Below are 13,672 nucleotides of genomic sequence, written 5' to 3' on the forward strand. Positions count from 1 at the left end.
CATGCAAGTGTAGGAGTCCCAGTAGATGTGAATATCAATAAGATATTACCCACACGTGGCAGCCTGTTACTGCCATTTGACTTTTGGCCACTCTGGCCTTTAGAACCTCTCAGAAATGGCCAATGAATAGCTTACCCTGTACAAACCGAGCCAGTCCCATGAGCTCTTGGCGAAGGAGCTTGCCATCCTGTATCTAACAACAGCGTCTGAAGGTTTGCTCCATTCGTCCTCCACCTGGAGCTGAATCAATGGGGTCTGCATTTTATGGGAAAACTATGAAAACAAATCAGAAGAAAATAAACACAGAGTCTTCAGTGAGAAAGGTTTTGACAAATAGCCACCAACTCCTAGTGACTCTGGATATCCAGAGAAAAGCTGCACATCGTTCAATGCCAATTGTTGTTCATGCTCAGAGAGGTAATATCATGGCACATTTTTTGGTTTATTGAGCAATCTCCAAGCTTGGAACAGAGAATTACTTACATCGTTGTAAACTGTGACCTGGGAGTGCTTTCTGTTCACATGATATCACTCATAAATCCCCACACATGTGGGATTAAAACCTGATCTATCCTCCAAATTTTAAAGGAAAGTTTGATCTGGTTCCACACTCTTAGTAATTCTTCAGACCAGAAACAAACTCAACTCCTCAACCTCCTTCCCCCACAGTCTGACAACAAGACTTGCTACAGCAGCCATAGCTATCACTTTCCACCAAGTCAGCCCAATGCTGTAAGAGACAGGAAGTGTAGTATGATGGAGGAGGGAAATGGAAACATCCAACAAGATCTCGAACAGAGCCTGGGCTGGAACAATATCACACATGGTGCTCGAATCTCCTTGCTGGAATTTCTCAGGGTCCCAGGTTCCACTCAGTCCGAAAGAGCTCAGTTTCAAGTATAGGGGTGGAGATATTACTCTTTGTTCTAGCAATCTAGCACAACTGAGCGACATGGTGGGCCATTTTAGAGCCAGCCACATTGCTGTGGGTCTGGCAACACACATTGATAGGTCAGACCAGGTTAACACAGTAGGTTTCCCTCAACATCCAAAAGGATATTAGAGAACCAGATGGTTTCTTACAACTGTCCCATAAACACACTTACATTCCCAAGTATCACTGATACTCATTTTCATTGCAGGTTATTCAAATGAACTAAATATAAACATTCCTTTGGTTGTCTGCATCACGTTCCACCAACATGTGGCAGTCACAGGGACCGCTGGTGAAACACTGTGTAGAAAGTGACATCAACCACTGAAGTGGTAGAGGTGGGTACAATTACAACAGTTAAAAGACCTCTGGACAGGAACATGCTTATGAAAGAGAGATATGGCCAAACACAGGCAAATGGGACTAGTTCAGCTAGTTCAGCACGGACAAGTTAAGCCGAGAGGCTTGTTTCCGTTTTGTATGAATCTATGACCACATTAAACAGCAGGAACAGACAGAGAGAGAGGGATTATTCTACACAATGGGCCACACACTGTAACCCAATACTTCTAGTGTCAGAGATAATAGGAACTGCTTTTCTTACATTCCACAATTGGGAGCTGTTATGATAAGCTGCACTGCCTCACCTTCAGGGAAAAGATGGCAGTGACAGGTTTGTGGTCGCTGATGAGATATTCCATATGACTACGGTAAACATGCTGGAGCACTTGAATGTGGCTGGACTTGCCATCTGGGAAGTTGCTCCTCCTGGGATTTGGTGATAGGTCGTAGCAGTCAGACATTTTCACCCTCCAGAGAATCCGATCTGTCCAGGCAGGCTTGCGTTTCTTCGAACTAGGAATCATTGGATAAGTGAAACAGTGAGATTTTTCTATTTAAAAAACAAAAAACAAAGCTTCAGCTTTCCTTGTGAAAATCGTGAGGGGGGCAGCAGCACTCTCCTTTTTAGTTTGGTCATGAGATGTGGGCATTGCAGGCTGGGCCAGTATTTTTTTGCCTGTTCCCAACTGACTTTGAAGTGGTGGTTGTGGTGAGCTTTCTTCTTGAACTGCTGCGGTTCATGGGGTCTAGGGAGACCCACAGCATCATTAGGGAGGGAGTTCCAGGATTTGGGCCTAGTGACAGTGAAGGAACGCTGATATAACTTCACATCAACATGGTGTGTGGCCTGGAGGGAAACTGGCAGGTTTTAGTGTTCCTATGTGTCTGCTGCCCCTAGTCCTTCGAGAGGTAGAAGACATGGCTTTGGAAGGTGCTTTCGGAAAAGCCTTGGTAAGTTACTACAGTGCAAATCATATTCATATCAGCAAATCAGCTGATAACTTGCAGCAACTCCTCACTTACTGCACCAGGGTGTTATCAGAAGGACACTGAGGCATCTTCCTGAAACTTACTCAGTGTTTAAGGCCTCTCTGGATACTTACTTTGACAGAGCTTGTTAGACCCAATGCAGGTGGATTCCAGACCAACTCACAGGAAAATACTATGTTCAAAGACCAAAAGGTGAAAGATTTTTCATCAGGCTAATGCTTACAAGTCCATCTGTTCCTATCAGTCTCAAGGTTACTGAACTGAGCCCCCTCAGACAATGCAAGGGAAAGAGCAATGTAGAGAAACACCTCCCTACATTCGAACAGTTTCTGGCTGAATGGTGAGGGGACCCTTGCCTGTCTGAAATATGATCTTCCACTGCAAGGAGCTGTCCAAAACCAAGTGTTGATGACATTCTAAAGTCCTAGATCTTGGTAAGGGACACACTGATATTGGAGCAGGAACTGCAAAAATTCAATCAGGTCAGCTCACAAAATCTTCTCACTGTAGCATAGCAAGGGTTGGAACCTGCATAAAACACTTAGGCTGTATGCTTGGCATGAAATACAAATTGTTAAATATGACCTCCAGTAAAACTTGTGAGTGGTAGGGTCCTGGGGGACGTTGCCGAACAAAGAGACCTTGGGGTGCAGATGCCCTGAGGGTGGAGTTGCAGGTTGACAGGATAATGAAGAAGGCACTAGGTATGCTTGCTTTTATTGGTCAGTGCATTGAGTATTAGAGTTGGGAAGTTGTGTTGTGAATGTAGAGGACACTGGTTAGACCACTTTCAAAACACTGCGCTCAATTTTGGTCTCCTTGCTAGAGAAAATGTTGTTAAACTTGAAAGGTTCAGAAAAGATTTACAAGGATGTTGCTGGAATTGGAGAGTTTGAGCTATAGGGAGAGACTGAATAGTCTGGGACAAAAACAGAAGTTGCTGGAAAAGCTCAGCAGGTATGGCAGCATCTGTGAAGAAAAAGAACAGAGTTAATGTTTCAGGTCCGGTGATCCTTCCTCAGAACCTGTTCACAGATGCTGCCAGACCTGCTGAGCTTTTCCAGCAACTTTTGTTTTTGTTCCTGATTTACAGCATCCGCAATTCTTTCGGTTTTTATTTGAATAGGTTGGGGCTATTTTCCCTGGAGCTGGGAGGCTGAGGGGTGACCATATAGAAGTTTATAAAATCCTGAGTGGCACAAATAGAGTGAGTAGTCTTTTCCGCACAGTAGGGGAGTCCAAAACAGGAGGGCATAGGTTTAAGGTGAAAGGGGAAAGATTTAAACGGGACCTAAGGAGCAACTTTTCACACAAAGGGTGTTGTGTTTATGGAATGAGACGCCAGAGGAAGTGGTAGAGGCTGGTACAATTACAACATTTAAAATGCATCTGGATGGGTGTATAAATAGGAAGGGCTTAGAGGTAATATGGGCCAAATGCTGGCAAATGGGACCAGATTTAATTAGGATATCTGGTCAGCAATGGATGAGTTGGACCGAAGGGTGGGTTCCGTGCTGTACATCGCTATGACTCTATGAATGACACAAACTGGGTGGAACTGATCTTGTATATTTTAAACCTGAGCTACAATGCACTCAGTATCTTCATTTGCAACTATTACTGCACTTTTACTGTTCTTTCTTTCTGGTCTGCAATTGAGGTGCCTCAGTAGTTTTACAGTATGTCACATACTGTAATTCAAGAAAACAAAGTGTATTGCACTTCATGTAATTCAAATTTAAACTGCTACGTAATGCACTGTTAAATTGTTATAAATTACATTTTGGGTGAAAAAGGTACAAGGGTGACATTTGGAGAATTCCTTTGCTCTACTGCAAAGTCAATGTTTGATTCATCCAGTAGTTGATTTCTGAAATGTCTTTTGGCTCCCTTAAAGTTTATAAACAATAACCAGTAACCTTTTTACTGGGAGGGGAATGTGCTCTGCTTTACTGAGATAGCCATAGTTTAAAAGCTGTATGATTTTATTTGACCTTATGTTGATTGTGGACTGAATTGGGAAAAGGGCTGTTTTACAACAAAGGAATGAGGAAGGAATTGCTGTACTTTTATAAAGTGAGTGAAACTCATTGTGTGTGGTGTTTACACTGCTGCTTTGTTCAATCAATGGGGGAGGGGCAGAAGATGTTTGTAATCAGTCTGGCTCTAAGGTTCTGAGTACAAGTGAGACTTGGCCGACAAGAAATTGCCGATTGACTTGTGGAATTATGACCAGTTGTAAATGCCAAAGGCCATCAGCCTGATAACAGCTATCCGATTTGCTGCTGGGTATCAGAACAGCTTATGAAAGTGATGGGTGTGAACAGTACTGGCAGAAGTCTTTGGATTGCTGAAAGGGCAGACGGTCTCTCTTTCTCTCTCTCACTCTCTCTGTCCAGTAAAATAACTAAGGCCTGAAGAAAATCAGTTTACACCAGTTGCTGTAAGCTGTTGCTTTTAACCAATAAGTCAGACTTTATCATTTGTGAACCAGTTGCTCATGCAAATAAATGAGAGAACCTGAGGAAAAGATCAGGGAACTGAAGGACTTGGGAAAAACTAAAGGACACTCATCAAATCCTGAGGACTGGTGCCATTGAACTGTTCCCCAATATTTTTTCCCCTCTATCCATAACGTCAATACATTTTTGTCTGTCTGTATGTGTGGGTGGAAGGGGTCTTAGAAGGAGGTTAGTGCACAGTTAGATGCTGACAGTTCGTAATTATTTACCTGCAGATAGACTCTCTTTATTTGTAATAAATAGTTGCACAACAAACTTTTCATTAACTGGCACCAATAAGACCAGGACTGTTATATCAAATTTTCTAGCTGATCAAAAGATCCACATAATTGCTGTAAAAACACACACAAAGTAATAGAAGCATAATGCAGGGATGTACACAACACTATTATACTTTATTTACCATATCAGTCACTTAACACAACTTTGCCTTAAATAAAACTTACCAGCAGAAAGCCTTCTCACTCACACCCTCAACTGACTACTCAGACATTGTGGTAGATCACGATATTTGAAGAGAAATTGACTCAAAATTGAATCAACTGTTGATACTTCAAATGGCCATTCAGTTGAATGACAAGTATAATTACATTGAGGTAAATAAATTAAACAACTATAATAATTGGACAGAACAATACAATAAACATTGCGGTATTTGAGGTATATAATTTTTGTTGGTTTATTGTGAGTGCCGGTTCATAAGGTGCAGGTTAAAACAAAGTTTGCTGGACTTGTTAAATACAGAAACCTGGTCGGTGTTCTTTGCTAACTTGGGTCTATCTGACAGGTAAATTGGAGACTTTGCATACTTCGATAAAATTTTTAACTTTAATGATGACCGAGCTTGATTTCCAGTACATTGCCCCAGTGAGTCACAATAATAATTGAAGATGGCCTCCTCATGGTCACTGTCTAGACTGACATACAGAAAATGATATACACCTTGGGAACTTATTGGAGGGCAACTAGTGACGACAGAGTTCTGAAAGAGCAGGAGGGCAGGGGATAATGAAAAGAGAAAAATATTTTTCATATATTTACTTTAAATGTTCTTCAATAATTTCTCATCGACACAGCTGCAAAGACTGAGAATTACCATTGAAATTTACCTGGAAATGCAGAATAAATTCTTTTTCCAGTGGAGGTACACAATTTATTACTCTATTTTTATACATATAATCCACTCCAAAAAGTTTGCTGAATGTTCCCCATTACTTAGATGTGTTTTGAAGAATGGATGCAGCTAGTTACAATGGCTGAGCAATAGCCCATATACATTTACACATTGGTCATTCTTGGGGTTTGTTGCAGATTGAACTTAATAACAAATGCTATAAATGCTATGGGCAGACCAAGCTGAGAGATTCCAGAGGCTAAAGCGGTCTTACCTGGTGTCAAATGTGTTAGTGCCCACATCATATTTGTACGTTGGCCTGAAGTTGAGAGGCCCTTCCTGAAATCCATTCAATGCCGGCTCAACTGCCTTTGCAATGTTCAACTGTAAAAAGCAAGTAACATTGTTAACAAGCAGCGCAATGATAAGGCACACAAATTATATTAATATCAACTAATAGATATACATCAGTGCAGTGTTGAGAGAGTGCTACACTGTTAGCAGTACTGGATATTGCAATAAGGTATTGAACCAAGGTCCCAGTCACTTTGCAGGAGCCTGTGGCAAGAGGTGAAAAAGTATGGGGAGATAATTAGCAAAGACAGGCAAGGAAGAGAATTTATTTAGTTGCTGTTTGTTGGATCTTATAATGTATAAATTTAAAGGATAAAGTGACTGAGTTGGATGAAGTTATGCTGCTGGGTACCAGTTGGGCTAAATGTCCTGCTTCTATACCAACACTTTTTTTTTAATCACAAATTCAGAATGACTTCATTGGCTACACAATGTTTTGCCAATGCCTGAGTTTGTGAAAGCTGCTGTGTAAATGTAAACATTCTTTCTTCATTACTGATCATTTTAAAATACCTGTGATGAGAGGGTTTATATTGAGTTATACTGTCCATCCCACAGTAACACATATCCAAATCCAGCTCAAGTGAACACAGTGATAGTCTCCCCAGCCTGTTGCCAGTAAGGATTCTGAATGAAATAAGTTTGAGATTATTGCAATCTACTTCCTGTCAGATTGGTGGCACACATTAAGATGGCTTCTAATTGGGCACATTCTCACTCATTACAGCTGGGAGAATGGGAAAACATCACACTCCAACATTCCTGAAAGTGAGCCGAAGACACATTGTTAACGGAATGAAGAGTGAGATTTACCCTGCCTCTGACAGACAGGGCTTCATTTTGACACTGCCTGAAGGATGTTCAATTCCCAGCACACTCATCCCCAAATTTGATAAACGTCAACACAAAATTAATTTTAATAATGATTTAAGATAAAGTGGTGCTGATGTTAAGGGCCCTTTCAGTTAAAGAGCCCATCCATGTCAATTGTAGATACAAACATCTGTCATTGATGGCTACACTTAACAGCATTGTGTAATGTGTCACAACACCGGGAAATGAAAGTGAAAGATTTCTTGGGTTTTCCTGTTATTGTATGGCATTTAGGATGAGGAGATTTAATTGAGATTGCATTGGATGATACAGTTTGTTCATGTTCGATGTAGCCAAAATAACTGAACATAAGAAATATGTCCTGATTGACTAAATAAGTAACCTGGTTTATTCATTCTGAACCTCATGATTGTCAATCCGAAAACATTAGATTAATTCAGCAGGAACACACAGTACCAACAGATGGCGCTCCCACCTCATAAATGTGGCAGAAGGTGCTCAGACTGAACAAGGCCAACAAGTTCCACACAGGCTACATAGAGTTCAGAGAAGGCAGCCATATATCACTGTGCAATTAGAGATCACTTAGCCTTCATTCTATTGACATTGGGTTCCCGGAGTCTGAGTCTTGTTCTATAATTATTTCTTGGATCCTATTTGTATCCTCTACAGTGAAGGCAGGCATAAAAAATCGATTCAATTCATTGATCATTCTCTAATTTCCCATTACTAATTCACCAGACTCACTGTCTAAAGAGCCAATGCTCAATTGAGTTACTCCTTCTCTCTTGTAAAGACCTGTAGAAACTGTTACTATTTGTTTTTAAACTTCTAGTTAGCTTTCTATCATGCTTTCTCATTTAAAAAAAATAATTATTTTCTGATTTTTACCTTCTGTTCCATTTTCTGACCCATAATTAATCTTCAGGGAATTGTGCACTTTCTCTTTCACTTTAATTCTATCCATAACTTTCCTCACTAGATATGGATGGTGTGTCTTCTTAACATCTTGTCTCTGTGCAAGAGCAATAAGGAACGGGTAACAAATGCTGGCCTTGCTGTAGTGCTCATATCCCATGAAATATTTCACATCAAAAATCTTTCATCAGAACCAGAGCAAAATAGAGTTCTAGGCTTTGGAAGTTTTTTTTTATCTGAAATGTTTATTCTGTTTCTGTCTTTACAGATAGTGCAATGATCCACTCGTATTTCTACATTTTCTGTCTTTATCTCCTTGAGTGCTGACGTAGACTGTGTTATCAATAGAGAGTAGATAGTAGGATGGTCCCCCTCTTGACTAACTGCAACAAGACATGTTTTAAAGAAATGTTCTAACCCCTTAGGTGCCATGACTCTCAAAAACAGACTCAAAAGTTTTAAAAGAAAAGTCAATTTTTTTTGGCTGATGGAACTAAATGGAGGTAGGATGTTTTTACTAATAAGCTCATGATGGTTTACTCCTTGCAACCGTCAGGTTTTGCACCAATTGAAGTTGTATTTCAGCAAGGATCAGGCTCAGATTTGCAAATCTGTAAACGAAAGCATTCTGAGGAAGGGTCACTTGACCCAAAATGTTAACTCTGATTTCTCTCCACGGATGCTGCCAGACCTGCTGAGCTTTTCCAGCAATTTCTGTTTTTGTTTCTGATTTACAGCATCCGCAGTTCTTTCGGTTTTTATTTTCACAAAAGCATAGCCCCACTCATTGCCCATTCTAGGGTCCTGGGTAGGTTCCTTTCTTTGCTGGTAGGATCTCTTCCCTCTGTGATCCCCTGGTTTCCCAGACTCACTGACATGAAGCTGCTCTCAAAACATCTGCTTCTTATGACGAGCTTGTTTCTGTCAAGAGACTATAGTATTGGTGCTTCCATTGTCAACATAAATAGTCCCAGAATAGATCAGCATTGAACTACAGCAGAGTTTGAAGCTCAGCTATTCACACCTCCTTGCAATAAAATACTTTTCCCTTGCATTCATTCTGCAGCCTCTAAGTTTGTGTTCATTGTGTTTCAGCTCTGTAAGCGTTTGGATAACGGCAGCTGTTAAATCTACAGGAGAGATTGGTTACATTTTTAATGTGTTCTGAAAGGAATATTTCAAAAGTTCATTTACATTTTAATGACCTGTCCATATAAGGAGGCTGTTTCCAGGCTTGGCAGTTTTATGTATATTTGCAGATAAGAAATGAAGTTAACCAACCCCCTTGACTCCATTTTGTTACAGATTGCCCTTTCCCCATGTTACTTTGAAGAAAATAAACTGTTCATTTATGTCATGTATCTGTGGGGGAATAACTGTATGGATGTTACAGGTGGGGTCAAAGTGCCAAAGGGGACTTTACAAATGTTTGTAAAAATGTTTAAAAGTATAAAATTGGAGAGAAATTGTGAAATGTCAGTCAATTAGGGACAAGATGTCATTCAGTGGTGCTGCACTCCAGAATAGAACCATTCTTCTTTGGAAAGGCTGCTTTGGTGAGGACACCCCCCACTGCAAAAATATTCTGTCCTGGGTGGATCAGCACCTGCAGATTGTGGCAGGAAAGGAAGAAAATGGCAGGCCACGATAATGTTGAAGGAATGACATCTTATGCCATTCGCAGAGCCAATCAGAAAACTAGGCTCAGGTTTGAATTAAGATTCTACTTGTGAACGGCAGAATTGTTTTATTTCTTTTCAGAGCCTCTGACTTAACAGTGATTTGTTTTCTTCTTTCAGTCTGTTTATTTCATTCAAGCAAAAAGCTTTAGGTTCAGCTAGAGGGCACTTGAATTTTCTATTTTAACAATTCCCAAAATGAATCCGTTGTCATGGTAACCTGCCTACTTCTCACAGCCTATTTCCTTGGGCAATGACAAAATGGACAACTTGGCATCCATGATAGATTTTACTGAAATAAAGGTAGGCCAAGAACACAGAGAGGACAGACTGTGCAAAGCTTATGTTAACTCTTTGTCCATCCCAGTTGTAACTACTATCCCCCATTTTGGGAGACTCAAAGTCCCCCCACAGCCACAGTAATGAGTGGTTGCTTATATTCTGTAGTCTATTTATGAAACACACATCCTACAACAGTACACAAAGATGTTCCACTGCTTGTACAGCAGAAAAGGTGACACAGGTCTCTAGAGACATTTACTCCATTGATGAACTAATGAATTGATTGAGGCACGTTTCAATTTTAAATTCCAAAAGATTTCAAGTTAAATTTGGTAAGAGATTAAATGTTTTTCCATTTTCTTTCATCCTTTCGGACTCTTTCATAACCAGAGTTCGATGCAGGATATGACTCGCACTCACCCTCCCATCCAGCAGTATGGCATCTTCTAATTGGCTGGCTTCTCTCCATGAGATTGCCAAAGATAACCAGTTGGAGAGTATGTGTTCATGACCTAGGCTGGAGAGAAATCTATGACTTTGAGGTGAAAAGCCTGCAGCAAGTTTTTGTCTTAGTTGATCTTGGGATGTGAGAATCACTGGCCAGCCCAGATTTACTGCCCAGTCCTAACTGCTCTTGAACAGCTGATGGTGAACCGCCTACAGGGAGTGGCTGGCTAGGTCAGTTCAGATGGTGGTCAAAGGCCAACCACATTGGTGTAACCAGATTGGGCAAAGACAACAGATTTCCTCCACTATCGGGTATCAGTGAATCTGACAGGTTTTTGCGACAATCTGATAGTTTAATATACATTATTGCCAAATTTGACATTTTATTCTCCAGACACTGTGTTGGAATTTGAACTTCTGTTGGCACAGCATTCATCAAGACCACTTGATCTAATTAATGATTACTAATCCAGTAACATCACCACTACATCACGCACCAGCCTCCCGGTGACTGGGCCACATGCTTCCTGAACATATGACACTTTATCAACACTGGACCCACAATGCTTCTGTCCAATTTTGTGAGGCTGATTATTTTGATGAGTTAGACAACAATGCTGGGTTCAAGGTTTCCGGGAGGTGTTTTTGTTCCATTGATCCTACCTGGTCCTTCTCCCACAGAATGCCCAGTTTGTTCTTCTCAATGGCACTTTTCACAAAACGGATATCGTATTGTTCGATTCGAAAATTCAGGTCACCAAACCAGAACACAACGCTGCACCAAAGCACAACACAACAACAGCTATTATGATTCATCAGAGCTTCCAAATGACATCAACCCTTACCCCTAAATCAAATTTTTCTTTCTTCCAAAACTTTTCCAAATTTCAAAACGCTCGGCCTTATTATCTGATTGCATCTCAGCCTTGTCCCACCTTATCCCTGTCAACTTTCTTCAATGTTACATTCATCTTTTCGAAACTCCTCAACCTGTACATGTCCTTACCAAACACCCTTACCTTGGCACTCAATAAGTAACAATATTTTCAGCCTATTCTCTTCTGGTGTTGAAATCTCAGCCAAACTCTTCACCTTGTTCACGTTCATAGGATAGCAAAGCACAGAAGGAGGACTTTCAACCCAACAGATCAGGCCTCATCTTCAACACTTACATTGAACCCTGTCTCCCCATCCAAGTCCCTCTACTCGAAAGGCTACAATAAGAATTTATGATGAGGAGTGACATTGACACTTACTCGTGGTCGAGAACTCCATTGGCAGCGGGGCCATTGAACTGCTGTAGCTGGAGGATGCTCTCAAAGTTATCCATTCTCTGTTCGGAGTTCTCCATGTGAGCTGGCAAATGGCAGTTCAGGAAACAAATCATGTGACCGCACAGAGACAACCTGGCGCTGACTCCTCCCTTGTTACCCTGTTACAACATTGCAAGAGAAACGCTGGTCATTCGTGTGGCCATTGTGTCGCCGTACTACGGCATGGAGCCACTGGACCAGGCCACTCACAGAGTGTGCATGCCAGGTCTTGGAATGCTGCTTCCTGCTTTCCCTCTGGAAGTGCATCCAGCTTGGATTTTGAACCAATGACAGCACCAACATGTGGGGCCCATCCCAAATTGCTAGGTGATGTTAGGGATGGGTAACCAGAGGGCCTTAACAATGATCAGATTGAATGGTGAGCAGGCTTGAAGGGCCGAATGTCCAACTCTGCTCCTAATTTCTATGTTTCTGTTTCAATCTTACTTCTCTGAGCCTTCTGGGATTGATAACCTTTGACGTTTAGTATGTTTGGGGCTATCAGAAGGCCCTGTGCGTAGCCAATGCCAGCTCTCAGTAACAGTGAGCTCTGTCACATTGTACTGGGATAGACTGAAATGGCCCTCAGACTAACCCCAAAACCTGGACACAAGCCTTGGGGTGTTTGGGCAGATGGCATACCACACTCTACCCTCAGCTGAATTACCAATGTTGTATACCTGGGATCCATCCCAAAAAATGCTCATGTACTGTACAAGCAACGCCTCCAAACACAATGATATACAGTGTGGCGCACTGTGAGTTATGAAGTGATAAATGCTATGTCATGGAGTGAAGGATGACATTTCACGTCCTGCACCAGCTCAATCTCAGAATAAAATTGAGCTCTGCAAACACACATCTACATATACACCGTCAAACCAATGCAGGCAAACATGCTGCCTTCATGTCACTTCCCACTCAGCAAGAGTGGTGTGAACAGCATGGTGCTGTCAAGTCTGCCTCACAGAATAAATTAACCATCTACAGACAGTAATTAAAGAATGGGTTCATATTCGTGGGCCCTGGATTAATGAGCTGATTCTGATCTCAAACAACAATAGAACAATGTGGGCAGGATGTGAACGAACAGCACAATGAGTTGCTTCTGACCGAATACACTAGAAAATAAACAAACTATGTTTGGTTATATAACTGGACTAGGGTAATTACAGCACGGCAATTTCAAGGAGTGTTCTGAAGCAGCTTCCACTTGCTGCAATACCTCTTAATCTCTCACCCACAACTGATTTCAAAAATGGTAGTCATGATGTGGAGGTGCCGGTGTTGGACCGGGGTGGACAAAGTCAGAAGTTACATGACAGCAGGTTATAGTCCAACAGGCAATTGAAATCATAAGCTTTCAGAGTACTGTCCCTTCATCAGGTGAAGTGAAGAAAAGCATACTGGAACAGAATTTATAGGCAGACAGATCAACGGGCAGAGAGATCAAAAAATCATACAAATGGTATGAGTGGAGTGTCGAATAATAAGTCTCTACAGGTGATCAAAAGACCACAACGTCTTCACCTTCGACAACTAGTTCTTCATCCAGATGCATGGAATAGCCATGGGGATCAAACTTGCAGCCCAATGCACCAATATTTTTATGCACAAGTTTGAGCAAGACTTCTTTGTTGCACGGGACCTCCAACCAACGCTATACACCAGATATATCGATGACATTTTCTTCCTCTGGACTCATGGCGAGGAATCACTGAAACAACTACACAATGATATCAACAAGTTTCATCCCACCATCAGACTTACCACGAACTAAACTTCAGAATCAGTCTCATGCTTGGACACACTTATCTCCACCAAGGACAGCCACCTCAGTACCTCACTCTACCGCAAGCCCATGGATAATCTCACAATGCTGCACTTCTCTAGCTTCCACCCTAAACATGCTAAAGAAGCCATCTCCTATGGATATATACAGG

The 13,672-nt window shown here is 41.4% G+C and overlaps 1 protein-coding gene across 1 annotated transcript in view; it reads right to left on the reverse strand.

The window, feature by feature from the left end:
* The window catches only part of LOC109931760 (phosphatidylinositol 4,5-bisphosphate 5-phosphatase A), an 87,592-nt gene that overhangs the window by 23,333 nt on the left and 50,587 nt on the right, over positions 1-13,672 (reverse strand). Inside the window, exons 6-10 of the mRNA XM_048611783.1 lie at positions 11,673-11,848; positions 11,080-11,191; positions 6,177-6,286; positions 1,582-1,789; positions 136-273 (exon numbers count right to left, since the gene is read on the reverse strand). Of these exons, the coding sequence (XP_048467740.1) occupies positions 136-273; positions 1,582-1,789; positions 6,177-6,286; positions 11,080-11,191; positions 11,673-11,848 (744 nt within the window). The remainder of the gene's footprint in view (positions 1-135; positions 274-1,581; positions 1,790-6,176; positions 6,287-11,079; positions 11,192-11,672; positions 11,849-13,672) is intronic.

The sequence above is a fragment of the Rhincodon typus genome, chromosome 24 (genome assembly GCF_021869965.1).
Source record: "Rhincodon typus isolate 14 chromosome 24, sRhiTyp1.1, whole genome shotgun sequence".
In the NCBI taxonomy this organism is placed as follows: Eukaryota; Metazoa; Chordata; class Chondrichthyes; order Orectolobiformes; family Rhincodontidae; genus Rhincodon; species Rhincodon typus.